Source organism: Manis javanica, chromosome 11 (assembly GCF_040802235.1).
Source record: "Manis javanica isolate MJ-LG chromosome 11, MJ_LKY, whole genome shotgun sequence".
Taxonomy (NCBI): Eukaryota; Metazoa; Chordata; class Mammalia; order Pholidota; family Manidae; genus Manis; species Manis javanica.
The window spans coordinates 22,907,844-22,931,197 of NC_133166.1; the positions used below are offsets into that span (position 1 = coordinate 22,907,844).

The 23,354-nt window shown below is 42.0% G+C and overlaps 2 protein-coding genes across 6 annotated transcripts in view; one reads left to right on the forward strand and one right to left on the reverse strand.

Moving 5' to 3' along the window:
• The window catches only part of RNF121 (ring finger protein 121), a 92,555-nt gene extending 80,384 nt beyond the window's left edge, over positions 1 to 12,171 (reverse strand). Inside the window, exon 1 of one of the 3 annotated variants that reach the window (XM_037026290.2) lies at positions 12,035 to 12,171. In XM_037026290.2, the coding sequence (XP_036882185.2) occupies positions 12,035 to 12,097 (63 nt within the window). In that variant the 5' untranslated portion in view covers positions 12,098 to 12,171. The remainder of the gene's footprint in view (positions 1 to 12,034) is intronic. The other 2 variants (XM_037026292.2, XM_037026291.2) reach the window with 2 other exon arrangements.
• A 391-nt stretch (positions 12,172 to 12,562) lies between these two features.
• Positions 12,563 to 23,354, forward strand: part of XNDC1N (XRCC1 N-terminal domain containing 1, N-terminal like) — a 35,991-nt gene continuing 25,199 nt past the window's right edge. The window contains exons 1-5 of one of the 3 annotated variants that reach the window (XM_037026272.2): positions 12,563 to 12,687; positions 16,896 to 17,069; positions 18,822 to 18,963; positions 19,759 to 19,914; positions 21,005 to 21,183. In XM_037026272.2, coding sequence (XP_036882167.1) covers positions 17,025 to 17,069; positions 18,822 to 18,963; positions 19,759 to 19,914; positions 21,005 to 21,183 — 522 coding nt within the window. In that variant the 5' untranslated portion in view covers positions 12,563 to 12,687; positions 16,896 to 17,024. Of the gene's footprint in view, positions 12,775 to 16,895; positions 17,070 to 18,821; positions 18,964 to 19,758; positions 19,915 to 21,004; positions 21,184 to 23,354 lie in introns of all 3 variants that reach the window. The other 2 variants (XM_037026270.2, XM_037026273.2) reach the window with 2 other exon arrangements.

Below are 23,354 nucleotides of genomic sequence, written 5' to 3' on the forward strand. Positions count from 1 at the left end.
AATCGCGCGTTTTCTCCCCTTTTTTTTCTCTTTTTGGCGAGTGCTTTTTGGAAGCCTTAAAGGGACAGGGACCCCGTTGCTAGGGAGGCAGGACTGGTGAGCGGGTGCCTGGGACTGGCGCCTGAGGACAAAGAATATCGCGCGTTTTTCCCTGTGGGACCGGTGGGCGGGTGCTTTTTGGAAGCCTTGAAGGGACAGGGACCCTGGTGCTAGGGAGGCAGGGCAGCAGGACCAGTGAGCAGGTGCCTGGGACCGGCGCCTGAGGACAAAAAAAAATCGCATGTTTCTTCCTTTTTTTTTTTTCTCTGTTCCCTCTCTCATTGTTGCTGTTGTGGTTTTGGTTTGGAGAGGCTTTTTGGAAGTCTTAAATGGGCAGGACAGGTCACTTAGACCAGAGGCAGGGAATCTGGGGATCTCTGGGCACTCTAACCCCCTGGGCAGCAGGGAGCACAGAGGCCCCTTATGGAGATAAATAGCCTCCCGGCCACTCCCCCTCCAACGGGGCTCCACCATTTTGGAGGAGCAGCCCCAGCCAGGCCACGCTCACACCAACAGCAGAAATAAACCCCATAGCAACCGGGCAGGAAGCAGAAGCCCTGTCTGCACACAGCTGCCCAGCACAAGCCACTAGAGGTCGCTATTCTCCCAGGAGAGGAAGGCCACAAACCAACAAGAAGGGAAGCTCTTCCAGCGGTCACTTGTACCAGCTCTGCAAACTATGTCTATCACCATGAAAAGGCAAAACTACAGGCAGACAAAGATCACAGAGACAACACCTGAGAAGGAGACAAACCTAACCAGTCCTCCTGAAAAAGAATTCAAAATAAAAATCATGAACATGCTGACAGAGATGCAGAGAAAAATGCAAGAGCAATGGGATGAGATGCAGAGAAAAATGCAAGAGCAATGGGATGAAGTCCGGAGGGAGATCACAGATGTCAGGAAGGAGATCACAGAAGTGAAACAATCCCTGGAAGGATTTATAAGCAGAATGGATAAGATGCAAGAGGCCATTGAAGGAATAGAAGCCAGAGAACAGGAACGTATAGAAGCTGACATAGAGAGAGATAAAAGGATCTCCAGGAATGAAACAACACTAAGAGAACTATGTGACCAATCCAAAAGAAATAATATTCGTATTATAGGGATACCAGAAGAAGAAGAAAGAGGAAAAGGGATAGAAAGTCTCTTTGAAGAAATAATTGCTGAAAACTTCCCCAAACTGGGGGAGGAAATAATCGAACAGACCATGGAATTACACAGAACCCCCAACAGAAAGGATCCAAGGAGGACAACACCAAGACACATAGTAATTAAAATGACAAGGATCAAGGACAAGGAAAGAGTTTTAAAGGCAGCTAGAGAGAAAAAGGTCACCTATAAAGGAAAACCCATCAGGCTAACATCAGACTTCTCGACAGAAACCCTACAGGCCAGAAGAGAATGGCATGATATACTTAATGCAATGAAACAGAAGGGCCTTGAACCAAGGATACTGTATCCAGCACAACTATCATTTAAATATGATGGCAGGATTAAACAATTCCCAGACAAGCAAAAGCTGAGGGAATTTGCTTCCCACAAACCACCTCTACAGGGCATCCTACAGGGACTGCTCTAGATGGGAGCACTCCTAAAAAGAGCACAGAACAAAACACACAACATATGAAGAATGGAGGAGGAGGAATAAGAAGGGAGAGAAGAAAAGAATCTCCAGACAGTGTATATAACAGCTCAATAAGCGAGCTAAGTTAGGCAGTAAGATACTAAAGAAGCTAACCTTGAACCTTTGGTAACCACGAATCTAAAGCCTGCAATGGCAATAAGTACATATCTCTCAATAGTCACCCTAAATGTAAATGGACTTAATGCACCAATCAAAAGACACAGAGTAATAGAATGGATAAAAAAAGCATCTATATGCTGCTTACAAGAAACTCACCTTAAACCCAAAGACAAGCATGGACTAAAAGAAGAGGTTAGAGTCAATTTTATGGGCAATGGAGAGTAAAATGTTCCTGGAAGTCTCTTAAGTAACACACGTTCAGTTACTGAGAACACCCTACTGCGAAGGGGGAAGGACAGAGGGAATACACACCCTGGCAGGGCTTATGCTCTCTGCCTCCAGCTCTCCGCCTCCCCTTTCCCTACTGTTTCTCCCCAGCTGCCCTGTGCCAAAAGCCCCACGGCCATAACTCAGCATCCTCTTGGGAAAGCTGCACTTTAGAGAAATTAATGAGTTTATGTTTACCTACAGATATTCCTCTGAGGAACAGAGATAACAAATGACTTCAAGAACGGAAAGGGCATGGAGATGAAGAATGACACCAGATCTGATTATCTTGTGTTGGCTTTCCTGCAGTAAAGCTTTTAGGTCAAGCAGCCCCAGGTGGACTGAGCCTTCATTCCCCAGAGGCATTCTCTGGCAGCACTCATGACTCCCTGAGTTGAAGATGCAAAGAAGTAGGATCTGGGAAAAGGTACAAAAACTAAAAAGCTGAAACTACAGTAATAAGAATTCTAGGCCAATGTGAAGAATATTGCAACAGAGATATTCAAAGAGGGAACAGGCTGACCACAGAAAGATACACTCCCTACCATGAGAGGGATTTAAACAGAGACCAGATGATCACTTCTGGGGATGTTCAACATGGGTGGATGGACTACATTTAAGATTCAAGTTCAATAAACAATTGACTGTCTACTCTATGCTGACCACTGTGACAGATAAAGTGCTGGGAACACAGAGATGAAAAATGATGTGGTTATCCCCTCAAGGAGTTCACTGCCTAATGGGAGAGACAATATAACATGGTAAATGCTGACAGAAATCTAGAGTGCTATGGGGCACAAAGCAGAGCCTCAGATTCTGTCCCTATGAGTCATTGGTAAGGAGCAATACGGCATTAATTAAATATGGAAATGCTTCATAAGCAGTTTATAGAAGCAAATATTGTCAGGTACTACTGTGTTATTGCCAGAACAGATATAAAGTTTGTCAGTTATCCTTTGCAATTTAGTAAACACTGCCTTAATCCAGAGCAGAACCAATACCTACAAGCACTCTCGTTTATTCAATAAATCCACTGATGTCTGCTGTGTGCCAAGCACTGGGCAAGACACAGAGGAATGTAAGGAGAGGAGAAAGACAGTCATCGCACTCAAGAGTTAAAACACCCCTCTTCACCTCTTCTTCCTCTCCTATGCACTTTACTGAGCAGATCACACCTTAAATTCCTTCTGGAAGTAGACAAGTTATTAAGTCATAAGGTTAATCAAAAAGTGACTTGCAAAAAGCAAGAGTGGGATGGGACGGGAGCTGTAATGGGAAACCAAATGAGAAAGACTATCTGCCAACAGGGTGTCTGCCTGAGTATAAGACTCCAACTACATAAAAAATCAAAGGTTATGGAATGGGAGGTATCTGCAGGCCTTTTTGTCTACAACTTCCCTATCACCATTTCTTCCCTCATCTCAATATTATTAGCACAAGTTATTGACAATAGTTATACCTTCACTTCTTCAGTCATACATTAGTGTTTACCTCATTGGGATAGTACCTGAGTACCTGACAGGAACTGCCGGAAACACAACGCAGAGTAAAGCACTGGGATCCAGGACTTTCAAAGCAGCAGCAGACCTCTAGAAAGTCATCTAGCCCAAACCTATCATTTCACAGATTAAGAACTGAGGCAGAAGGAGATTAGAGTCTTTCGTGAGTTCCTATCTTCATAGACTTATTGAATCATACTCTTTGCCAGGCCTCAGGGATGTAAGGATAGATAGGGCTTTCAAGAACCCAGTCTCATGGGAAAGACAAACAGCATGACCCCAGTTAAATCGCATCTATAAATAAAGTCCCACATTTACACAGTATAAGGCCTAGTGTAGGACAGTATGTGAAATCTATAGTAAGTACTCACACTGCCCAGGGAAATTACAAGCACAGGTGCTAGAATCATCTTGGATTAGAGCCCCAGCTCTGACACTTACCTGGTTTAGTTACAAGTTATTTAAATTCTCTACACTTTAGTATCCACATCTGTAGAATGTTGAAAACCATAACAGTACCCACCCTGTAAGGTTCTGGTATTAAATAACATAATGCACCTGGCACAGGACCTGGCACAGAGTAAATAGTCTGTATTATTTCGCCTTCAGCACTCTCCCTCAGCACTCCCCTGCTGAGCCATGGCCTCTGAATCCTTCTCAACACAGCCTTCTAAGCATCTATTATCATTGGGCTACTTCTGAGGTAAGATAAACCCACAATTCCTAGTCCAGAACCCAGGTCTATTGTTTACTACTCTAGTTTTTTTTCCCACTACACTATGCTACCACTCATTTTACACACCTTAAAGAAAACCCAGAAATGGTCAGGTACTCAAGATTAAATTTCAGTAACACATGCCTCAATCCCTCAAGAAGATCTTGGTTTTAACCAAGAGTCCCCAGAGAAGAAAACCCTGGAAACAAGGAACATTTATCAAATGCCTTTAGGGAGAGAACTACAGAAGGAAAAACAAAAAACAAAACAGAGTGATTACTACTTTGAAGGAAAAAGGCATAGATACTTCAACAGCATGCCAGCTTGGGGGTTACCAGTCTAAAGCCATTTCCGCCTTGATGTACCCACTACACCTACTCCACTTTCACAGCACCTGTCACAGGTTTTTGTACTTACTTACCAATCTTTCCTAACCCATGCTAGTATGAATTCCTTGAAGGCAATTACCACACTTCATTCATCTTGGTATTATTAGGCATAAAATAGGGGCTGGCACACAGAAGGTGCTTCACAAAAGTTTGATGAATTGATAAATGAACATAGAAAAAAACATCAAAGGCAGACAAAGAAAATAGCAGTGTAGACCAGAGTAGTCCTAGAAGCCAAGAGAGCCTTGGCCTAGAACCTTAAAGTACAGGTGGGATTTGGAAAGGCACAGAGGGAAAGGAAAGGTATTCTAGGCAGACAGAACAGCACCAACAAAGACCTGGCAGTTGTCAGAAACATAGCACACAGTATGTTAGAGCTGGAAAAGCTTCAGACATGATTTAATCCAATGGCTCAATTCTCATTAGGATGTTGTAAACATTCAATAAAAAAGAATGTAGTCCTAGCCACAGCAATCAGACAACACAAAGAAATAAAAGTCATCCAAATTGGTAAAGAAGAATTTAAACTGTCACTGTTTGCAGATGACATGATTTTTTTTTTTTTTGGCATTTGTGAAAACTTATCTAGAATATGGTGAATATTGTCCAACTGAACTTGAACAGTGTGAGAGAAATCAGACAAATTAAAACAACCCATTCCTGGGGACTGTTCACATCCCATATGTTCTTTTAACAGTAAATAGTTTGTAGTTGTAAGATTTTGGAGCGCTACAATTTGCACTTCTCCTAATTCTTGGTTGAGTTCCAACAGTTTAGATCCAGTCAAATTTGTTGTTTTGCTGTATGCACAGGCCAGCTTAGATATCTCCTTCTTAATTCCCATGGCAAGTCCAGGAACTGGTGGGATGAGTGCATCTACACCTATAGCAGTGCATGGATCTTTGTTGGGGTTTTTTGATGGTCATCTTCTGGCATGAGTCTTCCCAAGAGTGCTGATGTTGGAAGTTCTTTTTCATATCGTATCTTAGTTCATTTTCGGGGTAGCCAAATTAGGCTTTGATCCTCTGTATAAACACAAACAGACCCTATGCCTACACTTTTATATGCCCTTTATATCATTGTGTAGAACTCATTGGAGGAGATGACATGATATTGTACATAAAAAAACCCTAAAGAATCCAACTCAAAACTACTAGAATAGTTGAATTCAGCAAAGTTACAGGATACAAAATTATACACAGAAATCTTTTGCATTCTTATATATTAATGATGAACTAGCAGAAAGGCAAATCAGGAAAACAATTCCATTCACAACTACATCAAAAAGAATAAAATAGCTAGCAATAAATCTAACAAAGGAAGTGAAAGACCTACACCCTGAAAACTACAAGACACCCATGAGAGAAATTAAAGAAGATACCAATAAATGGAAATACATCCCATGCTCATGGATAGGAATAATTAATATTGTCAAAATGGCCATCCTGCCTAAAGCAATCTACAGATTCAGTGCAATCACTATCAAAATACCAATGGCATTCTTCAATGAACGACAGCAAATAGTTCTAAAATTCATATGGAACCACAAAAGACCCCAAAAGTCAAAGCAATCCTAAGAAGGAAGAATAAAGCTGGGGGGGATTACGCTCCTCAACTTCAAGCTCTACTATAAAGCCACAGTAATCAAGACAATTTGGTACTGGTACAAGAACAGACCCATAGATCAATGGAACAGAACAGAGAGCCCAGATATAAACCCAAGCATTTATGTTCAGTTAATATATGGTAAAGGAGCCATGGATATACAATGGGGAAATGACAGCCTCTTCAACAACTGGCAAAACTGGACAGCTACATGTCAGAGAATGAAACTGGATTATTGTCTAACCCCATACACAAAAGTGAACTCAAAATGAATCAAAGACCTGAATGTAAGTCATGAAACCATAAAACTCTTAGAAGAAAACACAGGCAAAAATCTCTTGAATATAAACATGAGCAACTTTTTCCTGAACACATCTCCTCGGGCAAGGGAAACAAAAGTAAAAATGAACACATGGGACTACATCAAGCTAAAAAGCTTCTGTACAGCAAAGGACACCATCAGCAGAACAAACAGGCAATCTACAGTATGGAAGAATATATTTGTAAATGACATACCTGACAAAGAGTTAACATCCAAAATATATACAGAATTCACATGCCTCAACACTCAAAAAGCAAATAACCCTATTAAAAAATGGGTGGAGGATATGAGGAGACCATTCTCCAAAGAAGAAATTCAGATGGCGAACAGGCACATGAAAAGATGCTCATCACTGATTATCAGGGAAATGCAAATTAAAACCACAATGAGATAGCACCTCACACCAGTTAGGATGGCCACCATCCAAAAGACAAGAAATAACAAATGCTGGCAAGGATGTGGAGAAAGGGGAACCCTCCTACACTGCTGGTGTGAATGTAAATTAGTTCAATCATTGTGGAAAGCAATATGGAGGTTCCTCAAAAAACTAAAAATAGAAATACCATTTGACCTGGGAATTCCACTCCTAGGAATTTACCCAAAGGAACAAGATCACAGATTCAAAGAGACATATGCACCCCTATGTTTATTGCAGCACTATTTATAATAGCTAAGATATGGAAGCAACCTAAGTGTCCATCAGTAGATGAACGGATAAAAAAGATGTGGTACATATACACAATGGAATACCATTCAACCATAAGAAAGAAACAAATCCTACCATTTGCAGCAACATGGATGGAGCTAGAGGGTATTATGCTCAGTGAAATAAGCCAGGCGGAGAAAGACAAGTATCAAATGATTTCACTCATTTGTGGAGTATTAACAACGAAGCCAAACTGAAAAAACAAAACAGCAGCAGACTCACAGACTCCAAGAAGGGACTAGTGGTTACCAAAGGGGAGGGGTGGAGGAGGGTGGGTGGGGTGGGAGGGAGAAGGGGATTGAGGGGTATTATGATTGGTACACATGGTGTGGGTCTGGTGTCATGGGGAAGACAGTGTAGCACAGAGAAGACAAGCAGTGACTCTGTGGCATCTTACCACACTGATGGACTGTGACTTCAATGGGGTATGTGGTGGGGACTTGATAATGGGGGACATCTAGTAACCACAGTGTTTTTCATGTGAAACCTTCATAAGAGTGTATATCAGTGACACCTTAATAAAAAAAAATTTTTTAAGCATGTGCTATTAAGCAGAAATGATGCCATATCACAACATCTTTAAACGGTAGCTATTATTACTACTACTCAAAAATAATTATCAAACATTTATTAGGTGCCAGCTGTATGCCACACACCATGCTGAGTGAAGTGACTACACAATGATCAAAATAGATTTGGACTCTGTCTCTCATGTAACTAACATCTAATGGGGAAGACAGACAATTAAAATAATGCTTGGTAGGGCTGGGCTAGGGGAAGTACAAGGGGGCTGAAGGAACATAAAGTAGAGTCACCCCACCAGCGGGCAGTAAGAGAAGGCTCCTTGATTTTCAAAGGCTTAAAATCCACCAATCTAGTCCAATCTCTTTTTTTTAACAACAATAAAACAGGGCCCAAAGGCAGTAAGTTACTCATTCAAGGCAGTAATAGCTCAAGTTAGCTACAGACTGGGGTACTTGTTTTGAACTTGAGCTGGAAACTACTCACTGATCTGCATGAAGTCACATCATTTTGGCAGATTAACAAGCACATCTAGAAATCACAGGCACTGGCCAGGCGGGCAGGCTGGCCCTCACTGGATGGTGAAGTTGTTTTGGACCTTAGTTCAAGCCAGCCCTCAGTGCCAAGATGGTGCCTCCCATTGCTCGGAGGTTGGCCAGCTCCCCCTTCGAGGAGAAACTCCCTACTTGCAGGAGTAGGCCTGCTTCTGGCCTCCTAGCTGGTACCCATCCTGTGGTTTGACAAGTTGAGAGAAAGAACTGAGCTTAGTCAGTCATGACAACCAGTTTAAAACCTAGCCTGAGCTGGCTAGGCCCATCTTTGATCTCCCCAACTACCAGTGGGTGGCTAATCACCTCTCAAGACCAGGGGTTCAGCAGAATCAAGGTACCAGTAAATGAAAAGACCTATATAGAAAAACCAGTATTCCTTTAGTTAAGACCCACTTTGAACCTCTCAGGAATGAAATTTCATGTTTTGGATATGGAACTTTTGTATGTAGAGAAAGGGATAGTTTATTTTAATTACATGAGTCTGCAGTTTAGGTCTGGGAAAACAAACTCTTTGGAATCTGAAAAAATGGGTTTAAACCTTAGTGATAACACTTTGTAGTTGCAAGACCCTCAGATACTCAAATACTCTGAACCTCAACTTTCTCAATCATCAACAGGGAATACTAATACAACTTCCCTCACCAATGTGAGACCCAAAATGCTCTTTTGAATCACAGTCACTTACCAAATGTACTGTATCAATTTTCACACATGAGATCATTACAACTACAGTTTTAAATTACCCAACCCAGAGCACAAACAATGGAGTGAGAAATGGAACCAAGGTGCCCAGTATAGCACAGATGGACCTGGGCTGGAATCTGCACTTCCCAGTTCACAAACTGTGGGCCCTTAAGGAAAGTTACTCAACTTCTCTAGCCTCAGTATCTTCATTTGTAAAATGCAGTTAACAGCATCTCACAGTCTGCTGTTAGTAATAAATGAGATAATGTAGGTTAAGGACTTTAAACAGGCTGGTTTACAGCAAGGGCTCACTGACCAAGAGCTTTTTCTATTGGCAGTTCATTTCCCAAGCCCTCCTTTTATCCACCTCTCTAAAACAGGAGAGGCAGTTAACAAAGACTAAATTTACCTCAACTACTAGAGAAAGTCATAATGAAAAAGACAAAAAAATAAAAAAAGGAAAAGAACATAAAGGAACTGACAGCTGCTACTCCAGCCTACTTATTGTGTTAATGGCATCTAATACTGAAAACAGCTACAATATCCTGAAGAACAAACCACAGCATGCACAATCTTTCCAGAGAACTTGCAAAGAGAACCAACTGCGTCTTAGCTAGGCTATCCTTACCCTTTTATAATCTAGGTTACATAGCATTCTCCCCCTACCAAGCAGCAAGTGCTACAGGAAAGCAACTCTGATGGCACATGCAAATCATTGGTTCTTTATAAACCCAACCTTTAATTTTTCAGCTCAAATCCATCTCTATCATAAAGACTTCACTAACTCCCCCTAGCAGATTCAAGTGCTTGTCTCTTGTGCTTTCCACTGAATTTGTGACACACTTTCATTATAGCGATTATCTGGTATTGTAATGGGCCATTTGCATGTCTCTTTATTACACCATAAATTGATAAAGATCCTGCTTACTCATCTTTGAGTTCCCAGTGCACAGTACACAGTAAACCCTCAAAATTACAAATTAAAGAATGGATTTCACTTTCTTTCACTAGTTAAGGCTCTTAAGAAACAGCTGGGGAAATGGTAGAAACAAACTAAGGTTTGCCGGACCAGACCGCTGTTTTTTTGAAAAGATGACTGACTGTTACTGCTTCTCAGAGTTACTTTATTAAACACACAAAGAAAAGTATAGAACCAGTCCATACAGAATTTTCAGACAACAGATTATATTCTTTCTCAGTAAATGAAATAAACAACAGAAGTTTCTGGGATGAATGTTAGGGTTACATATAAAGTTGACCTCTAGGCATGATACTCTAGAAGTATACTCTAGAAACTCTTATATTCTTAGAACAGTAAGGGAAAAAAAGCTAAGGAAAAATTCAAAATGTCTTACATTCAAACTTTAAGTTATCTTCTCCTCTGACAAAACTTTTACTCTTTATCTCAATGAACAGTGGTGTATGTTAACTGAAATCAGACTTCCTCAGAGAGCCCATGACTAACAAAACCACATATAATAACTTCTATACCTTTATCAAGGTGCTTTCAAATATATCTCACTGAGCTGTAATCACAGAAACTTAAGCTGGAAGGGGCCTCGGAGGTCATTTCCACTATCACCCCACCTCACCAACTAGTAGTATCCAAACACCCCTAGTGTCTAGAGATGGGAGGGTATGGGTCTAAAATGCTTCTTTAAAAATCTCCAGCTGCTCAGGACACCTGTATTCTCCCCAACCTTAATGTTCCCAATCAGGTAAACCAAATCCTTCAAGTCACCCAACCACAAGTAACAGTCTTTGCTTCTCAAGTCCACTTCTACTCCCTTTATCTGAGCCTCTTCCCCAGTCCTCCCCTTCATAAAGCCAGGGCCCCTAAGATTCTGACGCCTCAGATATCCCACTGGTTCCATCCCTAACAATCCCCTTCCTCCGACTCCTCCTCCATGCTGTGTATGTGCTGTCATGTGTCCGACCACAAGCACTCCTAGCTATGAATTTGCCTTTTGCCTCACAATCTTTTCCCTTTCCTTTCTTGCTGTCTCTCTGCTTCTCAGGGCTGTCCCTTCAAACTCAATGTCTCCTTCCTCCCAGAGATTACTTCGAGAACCACTGAATATTGAATGCACCAGTTAAATGCCTATTAGATAGGTAAAGGGAACATATACCCTCAAGGAGCTCCCCCTCAAAGAACTTGTAAGTCTAGAAGGAGATAGAGAATAATTTACCCTTTAAGACTCAGCTCCTCTGGGAAGCCTTCTCTACCCCAAAATGAACAGGTCCACTCTTCTGGGTGCCACCATTATACCTCTGATGCAATGAGAAGTCTTGTACGTCTCCCACCACTGTACTGTGGGCTCGTCAATGGGAGGGCTCCTTGTATCCCTAGCACTTAATCTAGGACTCGGCACAAAGATGATACTTAATGTTTGTTAAATGAGTGAATGGGTGATACAATCATTCATTCATCCATTCGTTCTTTCATTCGTTGACCAAAACTTTACTGAGCACACATTATGTACAAAGTTCTAGAATGTAAGTTCAAATAAAATAGCTCTTACATAAAAATAACTCAAAGCTATAATACTAGTACATCAACACTCTTCCCCGGTCCGTGTCCCCAGCCCCCACTCCAAACCTAGGCAGAATCCTTCCCACGGTGGAAGCCTAGCCTTCGCTTGCATTAAGTCCACGCCCCTCCAACTCCAGCTACCTCTCAGCCCTTCGGTTCTATCTACCCTAGGACCCCCAGCTAATAATCTCAAATCATAAACCCCCCCGCCGGCTTCTCCCCCTGTCCTCCATCTCCATTCTTGAAGTCACTGCAAGTCTTCTACCCCCACGACTGCCTCCGAGTCCCCGAGTTCAGGGTACCTCTGATTTCCCTCTCCGCGCACTCGCCGCTCAGTTAGCTCCTTTCCCTCTCAGGATCCGTCTCGCCTAGGACCCCCCATCCCCGATACTTCCCCTCCGCTCCCTTCAGTTCAGGCTGAGCCTCTTCTCTCCTCGACTCTTAACTCTTGTTACCTCATCCAACTCCCGTTCCCCGGCAGCACCACCTCCAACCTCCACCTCCACGACTGCCGCCATCTTCACAGCTCTCCCCGCCCCCTCGGCCCCGCGCGAGCCAGCTGCTTCCGCCGCTCAAGTGTGTCTCGCCAATCGGGGGCGCAGGCTCCGGCAGAGGGGCGGGGTATCAGGGCCCGGGAGGCAAAGGGACAGTCTCCCTCCCACTCACTTAAAGGTCAAGGAGTGACGGTTGCAATGCACTTCCAACCTTCGCCCGGGGAGGGTTCCTGGAAAATGAGAGATTGGGCTGGTATTATTTTCAGGGTATATATTTCACCAATTCTCCCTTTTGGAGAGCCAAACAGAAGGGTCCCTAAACCGTCAACATTCGCGACGCTCCCTCCGGGTTCCAAGGAATGAAGCGTGGAGGCTAAGGAATACAGCTCCCAGAATGCATAGAATCTGACCCGGAAGTTTAAATTACTCCCTCCCAACAAAAGATTTGTAGGAACTAAATATACATAAAACACACGCACGTATTTTACTGGCTGTAGCGCATGCCTTCTTGCCTCGGTGGGGGTCATTTTCAGAAACATCGTTTCTTGAGGCCCCGAAACGAATTCCCAGGCTTCGGGAGGCGGAAGAGTGATGCTCCGGGTCAGAAGGCGGAGGTCAGAAGGCTGAATTGGCGGGAGAACGGGTTACTGGTACGCGAGCTGAGGCAGCCAGCGGTGGCTCTTGGAGGTCCAGTGTCCTGGGTGAGGGGCGATAGGGGTTGTTGATGGGGAGGGGAGTGTCCATAAAGGGAGGAGGGTGGCCATCAAGGAAGTGGACGGAACGGAGCGTTCGGAGGAGCCGCGGAAGTTGCCTCGCGGCTTAGGCTTCGGAAGCTGAGAACCGAAGAGCCTTGCGTTACCTCCACGGCTCCCAAACTACTTAGGCTCTCATGCCTCATAATCCACTTCACACATCTCGGTAGTTTTTCCTACGCTACATCCTGCGTCCCCAGCTCCTACTTTAACTCAGTTCCTATACACTTTATTCATTGTGCTGCTCCCCAATTTACAGCTTTATAAACGCATTTCCAGCACCCTATTATTTGTATATCTGGACCTGACACCTTGCAAGCCTGTGGTCCCTGCTTACAGGCCCTCTGGATGTCCTCGCTGGGTCCATTTGGTGATTAGGGCTGGGATGACAGTCATTTTTATTTGGGGTCTAACAAGAAGTTAAGGGTAATATTTTCGTCATCTACAGGCACCTCTAACTTATATGGGAATATTTTATTATGCGAAACTTACTATAAAGAATATTATATACACTGTACACCCATCACCCCAAATTGACTATTGACATCATGACCTATTTGCCTCATTTTTTAAGAAGAGAAAATAATACAGATAAAAATTCTACTCAGCCCCATTACCCTTTCATCCTCCCTAGAAGTAACTCTTATCATGATTAGCTGTATATTCTCCCAGTCCTTTGAAAAAATGTTATGTATTCATAGACAATTCGTGTTTTAATGAACACGAATGTATCATTTTATAACTTATTCCTTCACCATTATCTTTTGAAGGCTGTCTTTGTTTCTGTATATTTACATCTAATTAGTTCCTTTTAATTGTTAGGTAGTATTCTATTGTATGACATAACTTTTTATTTCTTCCTCAACTAATGGACATTATAGTTTTATGGGTTTTGCTGTTAGAAACATTGTATGTGTCTTTTTGTGCACATGGGAGCCCATGTAAAGCTTCACTGTTCAAATTAAGTACTAGCCACTTGGCTTTCTTGAAATGCAGCTAGTCAGACTTATTATTCCCCATATTATTGTAAATCGTTTATATTGTAGACTTCTAAATTTTTTCCAGTCTTAGAAGAAGAGGTATTTGCAATTTCTTTATTATCAGCGAGGCTAAGGATTTTTTGAATGGGCTTTATAGTCATTCAAACGTCATCTGTGAATTTTAAGTATATATATCATCTCTCCAGTTTTCTATTGGACTGCTTGCCCCATTCTTACTGATTTGTAGTGTTTAAGAATATATATTCTGAATACTATCCAAGTTTATGTGTTGCAAATATCTTCTTTCAGCCAGTCATTTGTATTTTAGCCCTGTTTGTGTTACCTGAAAGTATTTTTTATGTTTCTATCTTTGATCCATTTGAATATAATTTTTTAAACATGTTATGAGGTAAGGATCTACTTTTCTTTTTCTTCACATTGTAAATCAGTTTGCTGAACACTATTCATCTTTTTTTACATAATCATGATTCTGTAGTGTCTCATAATCAATTTAACAGGTTGTAAATTTCCATTTACAAAAGGCTGCTTCTGGAATCTATTTGCTTGTTTTTGTAGACAGTGTGTTTTAATTACTATGGCTTTGTAAATTTTTTTAAAGGAGTTGAACCCCACCTCTTTGATCTATCTTTTTTTTATATCATTAATCTACAATTACATGAGCAACATTATGTTTACTAGACTCCCCCCATCATCAAGTGCCCCCTACATATCCCATTACAGTCACTGTCCATCAGTGTAAGATGCTATAGAATCACTACCTGTCTTCTCTGTGTTGTACAGCCCTCCCCATGCCCCCACACACATTATGTCTGCCAATAGTAGTGCCCCTTTTTTCCCCTTATCCCTCCCTTCCCACCTGTCCTCCCCAGTCCCTTTCCCTTTGGTAACTGTTAGTCCATTCTTGGGTTCTGTGATTCTGCTGCTGTTTTGTTCCTTCAGTTTTTTTCTTTGTTCTTATACTCCACAGATGAGTGAAATAATTTGATATTTGTCTTTTTCCATGATCTATCTTATTAGAATTGTCTTGGCAATTGGTGGTCCATTATTAATTAATGAGTTTGTCATGTTTGCCAGAAACTTCTGCTGAAAAATTCTGACTGGAAGCATATTGACTTAATAAACTACTCTTTTCAATGGCTATTTATGCCAACTGTGTTTCAGTAGCTCTTTGAGATATGGGAGGTGATGAACATGTCAAAAATCGATATCCTCCAAAAGCTCACTACTTACTGGGAAGACACACAGCCATTGCCAAAAAAAGAAGAACAAGAGCATATGCAAGGACAGGGAGATCAGAGAGAACTTAATCCTTGGAGAACTGCAAGCAATTTGATAGATGTTGATCCCATGAAATAGATGTGTATGTCTTATCACTGTGTATCCAGCACCACAGTACAGTGTCTGGTACCTACTATAGACACCCCCTAAAACACTAAGTGAAATATCCAGGATTAACATATTCAGGGTTCCCAAGCCTAGAGTATAGTTTTAGAGCTGGCTAAATCAAACATCTATAAGTTAATGATGAGAGATGAAGGAATTTCCACATCAGATCACAAGTGTATACTGGGAGTTTATCCAAAACAGAGATCGTATCTTATTTACCTCTATATCTCCAGTATCTAGCAAAGTAAGAAGAACTGCTGTTAATGTTGAGTGAGTTCCTATAATGGGAATAATCAGCTCACTTAATCTGGAGTCCTAGAGAGGTGACTCAGGACTCATTCTGCATTCTTCTCTCTTCTTGTGAAGCCTGAGCACTGTGACCTGTGAGGAATGCTTGACCTTTGGATGGAGTTCCCTAAGCGTTACTGCTACGGCAGCAGTCTACCCCTTTTGGTCACTCCATGACTACTGATGCTTTGGAACTCAATTTTTATGGTCATTCATTCAACAGACATTTGCTGATCTGAGACTGTATGTTTCTCCTTACATTGAGGATACAGAAATAAATCAAACACGAAGCCTGTCCTTCAAGACCTTACAACTGGTTGAGGGACAAAAGATTATTGTAACAAGAATTAAGAGGATGAAGCTATCACCTTGAGCTGGTTGAGCAGAATGGAGATGACATTTGAGCATCAAATATGCATTTAATTGGGCAAGTGGGAAAGGGAAAGAGCATTTCAAACTGAGGCAATGGCATAAGCAGTCTTGGAGGTGAGAAATTTTTTTTTTGGTGGGAAAGAGGCAAGAAGACCATTATAGGCAGGTATATGCTAGGAGTCATGGGCTCATTTTCAGAGGCCAGGTTGGTAACGAAACATGGGTAGAAGGGCAGCACTATAAATATTTGGAGAGAGATCCCACCTAAAGACATTCAGACAACACTGAAACATCTCTGCCAAGGAATTGTTGAAGGTAGGTGACGGATGCGTGAGAGTTCATTATACTAATATGTATGTTTTGCATGTATTACAAGTTTTTGCAAGAAATTTAGCAAAAGAAAAGTACAAATACCCATATAAACTTTTAAGATTAAATAAAATGATGATTAGGTAAAATACATCCTCTGATTAAAGAATAGTAGGAGATGAAGCGGGAAATGTGGAGATCAACATTACAGATGTTTTGAGGAGCCAAGCTGAATTGATACTGAGTATCTACTATGTAGCAAGGAATTTGCATTCATCAGTGAGCCACTGCTGGCTTTTGGTAGAGGAGTAACTTAATGAAAAGCTAATTTAGGAAGAGTCATTTTATAGAAAGAAGAAAATGAGACTTGTGTCATTTAGTGGAACACTTGTTGCATATCTTTACTGTGTGCTAGAATCTACAGATCAAAAGATGAATGATTTAAGGCACAATTCATGCCCTTGAATCTCACATACATACAAATCCAATGTTAACATCTGAACGTACTATTTTGTACTTGCTTCCCTGTTGCCCAGTGGTTGCATTCCAATTGTTTGCCGTTTGTTGAAATTTCTCCAGCTGGTCCAAATCTGCTCCCTGCCTGCCACCACGCTAACCCACCATGGTCATCAGAAACATCTGACTGACCACTGTAAAGAACTGTTGCCAGAGGAACAACCATGGCTAGTTTATTTTTCTTATGTTCTTTTTCAGGGGTATCACAAGGATTCTTTCTCTTCTGGAAGCTGATGGGACCAAAACATAGGTAGTGCCAAAGTGGTGACAGAAGAAATCTCAGGAGGAAGCATTTTGCCTTGTGCTCATAATAGCTGCTGGGCCGCCATGGCTCCTGTGAAGATTAGCCACGTGGTATCATTTTCCTCTCAGGTATATTAGTTAGCAGGCATGATTCTTGGTGACTGAAAGGAACAGGAAAAGTAGGAGACTTGGCTCCACTTTCAGGAAACTTCCAATCAAATAGAAGAGACATTGTGCCTTTGGGAAACGAAAGTCAAAGGGGGGAAAACAGCTCTTGCCTTCCGGTTATTCCCGGGGCAATGCAGGGTGCATAAAAAAAAGTGTTCCCAGGAATTAAAGAAGGAAACAACCTAAGGATTACATCCTTAGTTTGGAGGGACCTGGCAAAGCTACAGGCCCAAAATCTGTAGCAGGGTCCCTAGAAGTACTATTGAGTCATTCTGTCATTGAGAGCAGGCCAGGACACTGAAGGTCATCCCTGACCTGTAAGGATGTTACCACCACCATCAAAGGTGATCTCAGCCTTCCCTAAAATTCCACTTTCAGGAAATCCCAATTGATTAGAGCTACATGTCAGGCCCTGGCCCCAGGACTGGTCCAGTGTGTTGATTTTTAGGGATTTTCCACCCTTTCCTCTGCTGTCATTTCTCTATCCATTTATCCCTTCTCCCTGCTCTTCCCCTTCTGGTACCTTAGTCTTCCTCAAGGGGTGCCATTGGCATTTTGAGCGGGATAACCCATTTCATAGCAGTATTGTCTACATGGTGAGATACTTAGCATCTGTGGCCTCTAGACCCTGTGACAATAATGCTTCCTAGTTATGACAACCAAAAGTATACCCACACATTTCAGGAAGACCCACAGTCTTTAGAAACTACTATATCAACTCCTCTTAAGTGAAATAAAATAATACTTACCCACATCCTCCTACATTGTTAGCCTAAACAGTTGTGTTCATAGACTCAGCCTTATAAAATGCTAAAGAATATTAACTGTTTTCTAATATTATGGTTTTCAAATTGTACTCTGGAAACCCACTTCTAGAAGTTGAAGGGAGATGGGACAAGTGTGTTTCTAAGCCCCCCAACCTCTGCTTTAACCAGAGCTCTGCTTTTATTTGTTAAAAAAATATAGAGACACATAGACAAACACACACCCCTTAGTGTAAGATTTCAGTTACAAGGATGGGTCTATTGCTAAAACAAAAAACAGGATTGAAAACCATCAGTCTGTTATCCTCCCCTTATGGATGAAAAAAATTTAGACCCAGAGAGAGAAAATAGTTTGCACAAGATCTTTCCACCAAAAAATACCTGGCTGTGGGTTAGAACTGAGAAATTCTATCTCAGCATTGCTATTGTTGCCCTTGAGCAAATCATTTTATTTTTAACTATTAGTTATAAACTTAGAATAAAAATCTTTGCCTGTCATATCTCATTGGGTTATTCTGAAGATAAATAAATGTCTGTCAAAGCACCTTATAAATGAAAATAAATAATACAGTGTAGTGCGTGGTTAAAAGCTCTGGATTCAGAAATCTGGGATTTCTGACTTTGGTTGGTTATTTGGCTTTGTGGCCTTAGGTAAGTTTCTGAACCTAAGCTTCAGTTTATTGTTCTGTTAACTGAGAAACGGTAATAGCAATCACCTAACATTGTTATGAACATTAAATGAGATAGTCTGGTGAATGAAGAAGAGGTAAATGGTATCTATAAATCCTTGGCACATGATAGCTGTATTCCTGTGGACTCCGTCTGGTGCCTTTTCTAGCACATTTGGGTGCCCGGAGAGGTTTGAGGGTGTAGAGATCCCTCAAGCGTAGACATCTTTTTTACTCTCGGACTCAATGAGGTTTTTTATTTTCTCCTTTCTCTTATTTAGGATCGCAAGTATCCTGTGGAGAATTTGCTGAACCCAGACAGTCAAAGGGGACCTTGGCTCAGCTGCCCTCAGGATAAGAGTGGGCAGCTAAAAGTAGAACTACAGCTGGAGAGGGCAGTGCCCATTGGCTACATTGATGTGGGTGAGTGAGTTCTCTGGAGCCTAGGAGAACTTCTGCGGGATGAAACACAGGAATAATAGTCCCCTCCAAATGCTTCACCAAAATACCTCAATTCAGTCTGACTGAGCAGCCTTCATAAAATAAGTCCTACCTGGTAGGAAGGGGGAGATATGACCCTTGCCCTTGGGGCAAATATGTGTTGTTGACAAACTCTTCTGTCCACATAGACTACAATGTGAAAGGCACTTCTTGAATTATGCAGTGTACCTGCCCTTCTTTGATCTCTGATCTGGGTGAAGCCTAAAGAGATTGACATAATTATAAATTCTAATAAATAGAATCTGTATACACCTCTAAATATCGATGTCCCAAGCATGCTGGGAGTTGAATTGTGCAAGCTAATCCAGGAAAGGCTCCATAGGAATTAATGAGAGGTTAGCCTTAGAAGACTCTGGACTAGAAAATCGAAAAAGACCATTGGTCTTAGCTCTGCCAGAACAGAGAGATGTCCGGCTCGATAGCAAGGATTTGAGACAGAGTTTAGCACTGCCTGCCGGAGCCAGACAACAGGGAAGCAGCAAGTCTCTGTAGTCAGGAAGAGGTTTCTGGCTGGGAGGAACACAGTGAACCTTCACACTGTCATGTGATGCCTCATCCCACTTCAGTTACTGGCTCACTGTGTTGCTTGACCTTTCAGGGCTTCCAACTAGCTTTAGAATGGAGGAATGTCCTCTGCCCACCTGATTCCCTTGTGTGCATTCAGGGGAGCCCCTATCATCCCATCACCCTATCCTTCTCTCAACCTTTTGTCCCCAGGAAACTGTGGCTGTGCTTTCCTGCAAATTGATGTGGGCCGTTCCTCCTGGTCCCCAGACAGACCTTTTGTCACCCTGCTCCCTGCAACCATGCTAATGTCCTTAGCTGATTCAAAGCAAGGGACAAACCGCTCAGGAGTGCGCATGTTTAAAGATGGTAAGGCAGAAGCAGAAATGGGAGAGACTGAGAGTGATTGTAAGAGAAATGCAGTTTTACAGAGGGCTGTAAGAGCTGTTAGGTGTATATGGTGGGAGGGAGCCCTGCAGGGGCATAGTTATATCTTTTGGGGAGGTAGGGTGGTTAACAAGTGAACAACTATGTGGTATATTTGTGGTTTGAATTTTCCACAATGAGAATGCATAAGTGCTGGGGATATTTATGAGCTATAATTTATATTTGCACATAACATGGGATGTAGTGAAGCCTGATGTAGAACCCATGTTTGCTTAGTGTGTTTCTGTTTGTATAAATGTAGGTAAGTGGGAGTATAAGAACTTGTGTAGGGTAAATGTTGATACAAATGGTCATAGTTACATAGCTGTTTGTGGTTCCTCAATTCTGATCTGTGCAATTCTCTGTGTTCACTGGGCACTGCAGAAGAAATGTAAGATCTGATTCCTGGCCTCTAGGGATTTACAGTCTAGTAAGGATTTCTCTGCATTTAAGCTGGAGATGTTTGTAATGTTGTGATGGAAGAGTGATGGGGGAGGGGCAGATGAAGTGCTGCTAGATGGTGCTGGGAATTGAGGGTGAGAAGGATCTGTAGTATTGTGTTGTGATACTGCGTATGAGTGTGTTGGGCCTGCAGTGGTGAGTGGCAGGTTGCAGGCTCATGGCCTAGGAAGAGTAGAGGTAGCTCAGCCAAGTCACTGGGCATGTGGTCACCTCAGACCCCAACCCTACAGATTCCTCCTGTTAAAATGAGACATTGTAAGTTCCTGGGAGAGGTATAGAATGAGGATGTACTCATGCTGGGGACAGTGTGGACCTGTTGCAAGAGAAGCCATGGTGGAAGGCAAGGCATTCGGTCTTCTCCACAAGTGGAAGGCCCTGACTGGGGCCTGGCACTGCCCAGCCCTGAGCACCGAGGCCCGAGGGGTCAGTTATGATGACCTCCATTCTTCTGTGTGTTGGCTTTTACTCTATCTAGACCTTATCTTTTCTGTTCTCTCCTTAGTATTGACCTTCTCTTCCTTTCTCCTCGCACACATGCTTTCTCTTTCATTTTCTTTCTCTTTTCCTTGAGATGATTTCCTGGCTCCAGCCTCAGGTGAGTCATGGGATCGACTGCGCCTGACCTGTTCCCAACCCTTCACACGTCATCAGTCCTTTGGCCTGGCCTTCCTGCGGGTGTGTTCCTCTCTGGATTCCTTAGATGAACCTGTGGTGGGTCCCTCAGCCCTAGTGAGCTCTGGGCTGAGCCAGGTATGTATGACAGTGGCTCATGGACTTAATATTTTCCCACCCTTTTCAGTTTCTGGTTAGGAAGCTGGCACTTGAATGAGGGAAGACCTGCTACCCTTTCTCAAAGGTAGGAGTGAATACCTCTCCTTCCCTTTCACACATGGGAGATGCAAGTGAGTGAGCCTTCAGTACAGTACACACAGAGCCATTGGACTGTTTCTTCTTTAGCCAATGAAATTCTTTTTGGATTCAAACTTGGGGGCTATACCTTTAATCAGACTTTTCTTTCCAGCACCATAGAAGTCCAGGGCTCACTTACAGTCCCTCTGTCATTGTTGTTCCCTGACCCGCCTGCCTAGCAAAGCCAGTTATATTTTCAGATCTGTGCTCTGCAGATTCCTTTGTTCCTCTGCTTTCTCTCTCTGTACAACACACTATACTCCAAAGAGATGTATAGGTATAGATAGATAGGAATTTGGTCAGTTTACATCCCCTTTTCTCAGCCATTTTTCTAGGTATTTTTTCTTCCTACCTATTCCAATTCTTCCTGCTTTCTTGTCACTGGTATCCCCATTCATCTTTCCAAGGCAGTACCTTCCACCAGAATTCACACACAAATATGAAGATCTAATCACACAAAGCCAGAGTCATAGAATTCTAGAGATGAAAAAATACTTAGAGATCATCAAGCTGCAACCACCTCATTTTATATCTCAGGGGCACTTATATATTCAGGCGCAGTACAGTAGGGACTGGAAATCAGGTTTCCTGTCATTAAGCCACAGTGCTTCCTAAGCACACAGTACATTTTTAGAAGCTTCAAACATCTGACATAAAGCAAAATAATTTCGATTTCCAGGAGCGAACCTCACAGGTATCAGTCCTGTTGAAGTTACTGAAAAAGAAGAGACTGGGCTTTGGGAAGAGAAAATGGAGTTAGAACAGAGGAGAAGTAGATGTTTTGTAGTAAAGCCTTGGGAAAGACCAGTGCTGAGACAAAGTAAAGTTTGGTCTGAGATTTACTCTTCCATTGTGAGAAGGTCTAGAAAATGCAAAAGTAGCAGTGGAAGCATTTCAGTGTGTTCTGCTGGGTATCGCAGTGCTAGGAGCTAACATGAATGGAGCTAGAGTTCTGTGACCCTGGCTGTTCAGGAAAGCTCTGTGGGATTAGGGACCTGTTTGTCTTGTTCCAAAATGCATCCCTGGCAGCTAGAACAGTGCCTAGAACAAAGTAGGCTTTTAGTATAAATGTTCATTATATAAATGACCTTCAAAGGGGAGTTGTAGATAGGGTCACCATAAAATTTATCATACAAACTGAGCCACTTTGAGAACAAGAAGGAGTGCTATTAGTAACTATAACGAGACAACAGATGTAAAGTAGGATTGTTCTAGGCAAACTAGCACATATGGTCTTCTTATCTTAATTATAGGATAAATAAGAGCTTCTGAGAGTCTCTAGCTTTTGGCTCTAAATTACTCCATACCTTTAGGACCACAGTGGGGTCAAGGAAGAAGGGAGTTAGCAACTCCAGGGCCATGTCAGAAAGTCACTGAGCATCGACTACAGAGTGAAACGTACTGCAGGTATCTCAGTGAAACCACACGGAAAGGAGATCCTGAAACAATCCTAAAAGAGAGGGTTGATATGTGGAAAGAAATTGATGGCACTCAACTTTATCATTTAAGATGTCTAAAATGCATAAGCTTTTTAAAAAATGTGTCATTTTAATAGCTTGGTATAGTGAAAGCAAAACATAAGGGCTTTTAACCCTATGAAATAGGGTCTTTTATGATAACCAATTTTCTAGTAAGGAAACAAACAAAAAGTTAGTGGGAAGTCCCAGGTCACAGTACTAAATAAGTCTTGGGGTGGATTTCAACCCAACCACCTGACTCCACTTTGCCTATGCTTGGGAGCTCAACTGCTAATGATTAATCTCATGTAGAGTTAAGGTTAAATAAACCATCTCTACACACCCTTCTAGTTACTCTTTCTATGAGTAACATTTATGAGACAAGGTAAAGAAAAAATAAAAACCCTAGAAAATTAAATAAAATATTTCAAGACTGGTACTAGTCCAAGATGAGATTGTAATGGCAATCAGAAAATATTAACAGTAAATGTGAATAAAAATACTACTTCTCAAACTTGCAGAATGAGGCTAAAGTCATGCTTTCCAAGAAAGATA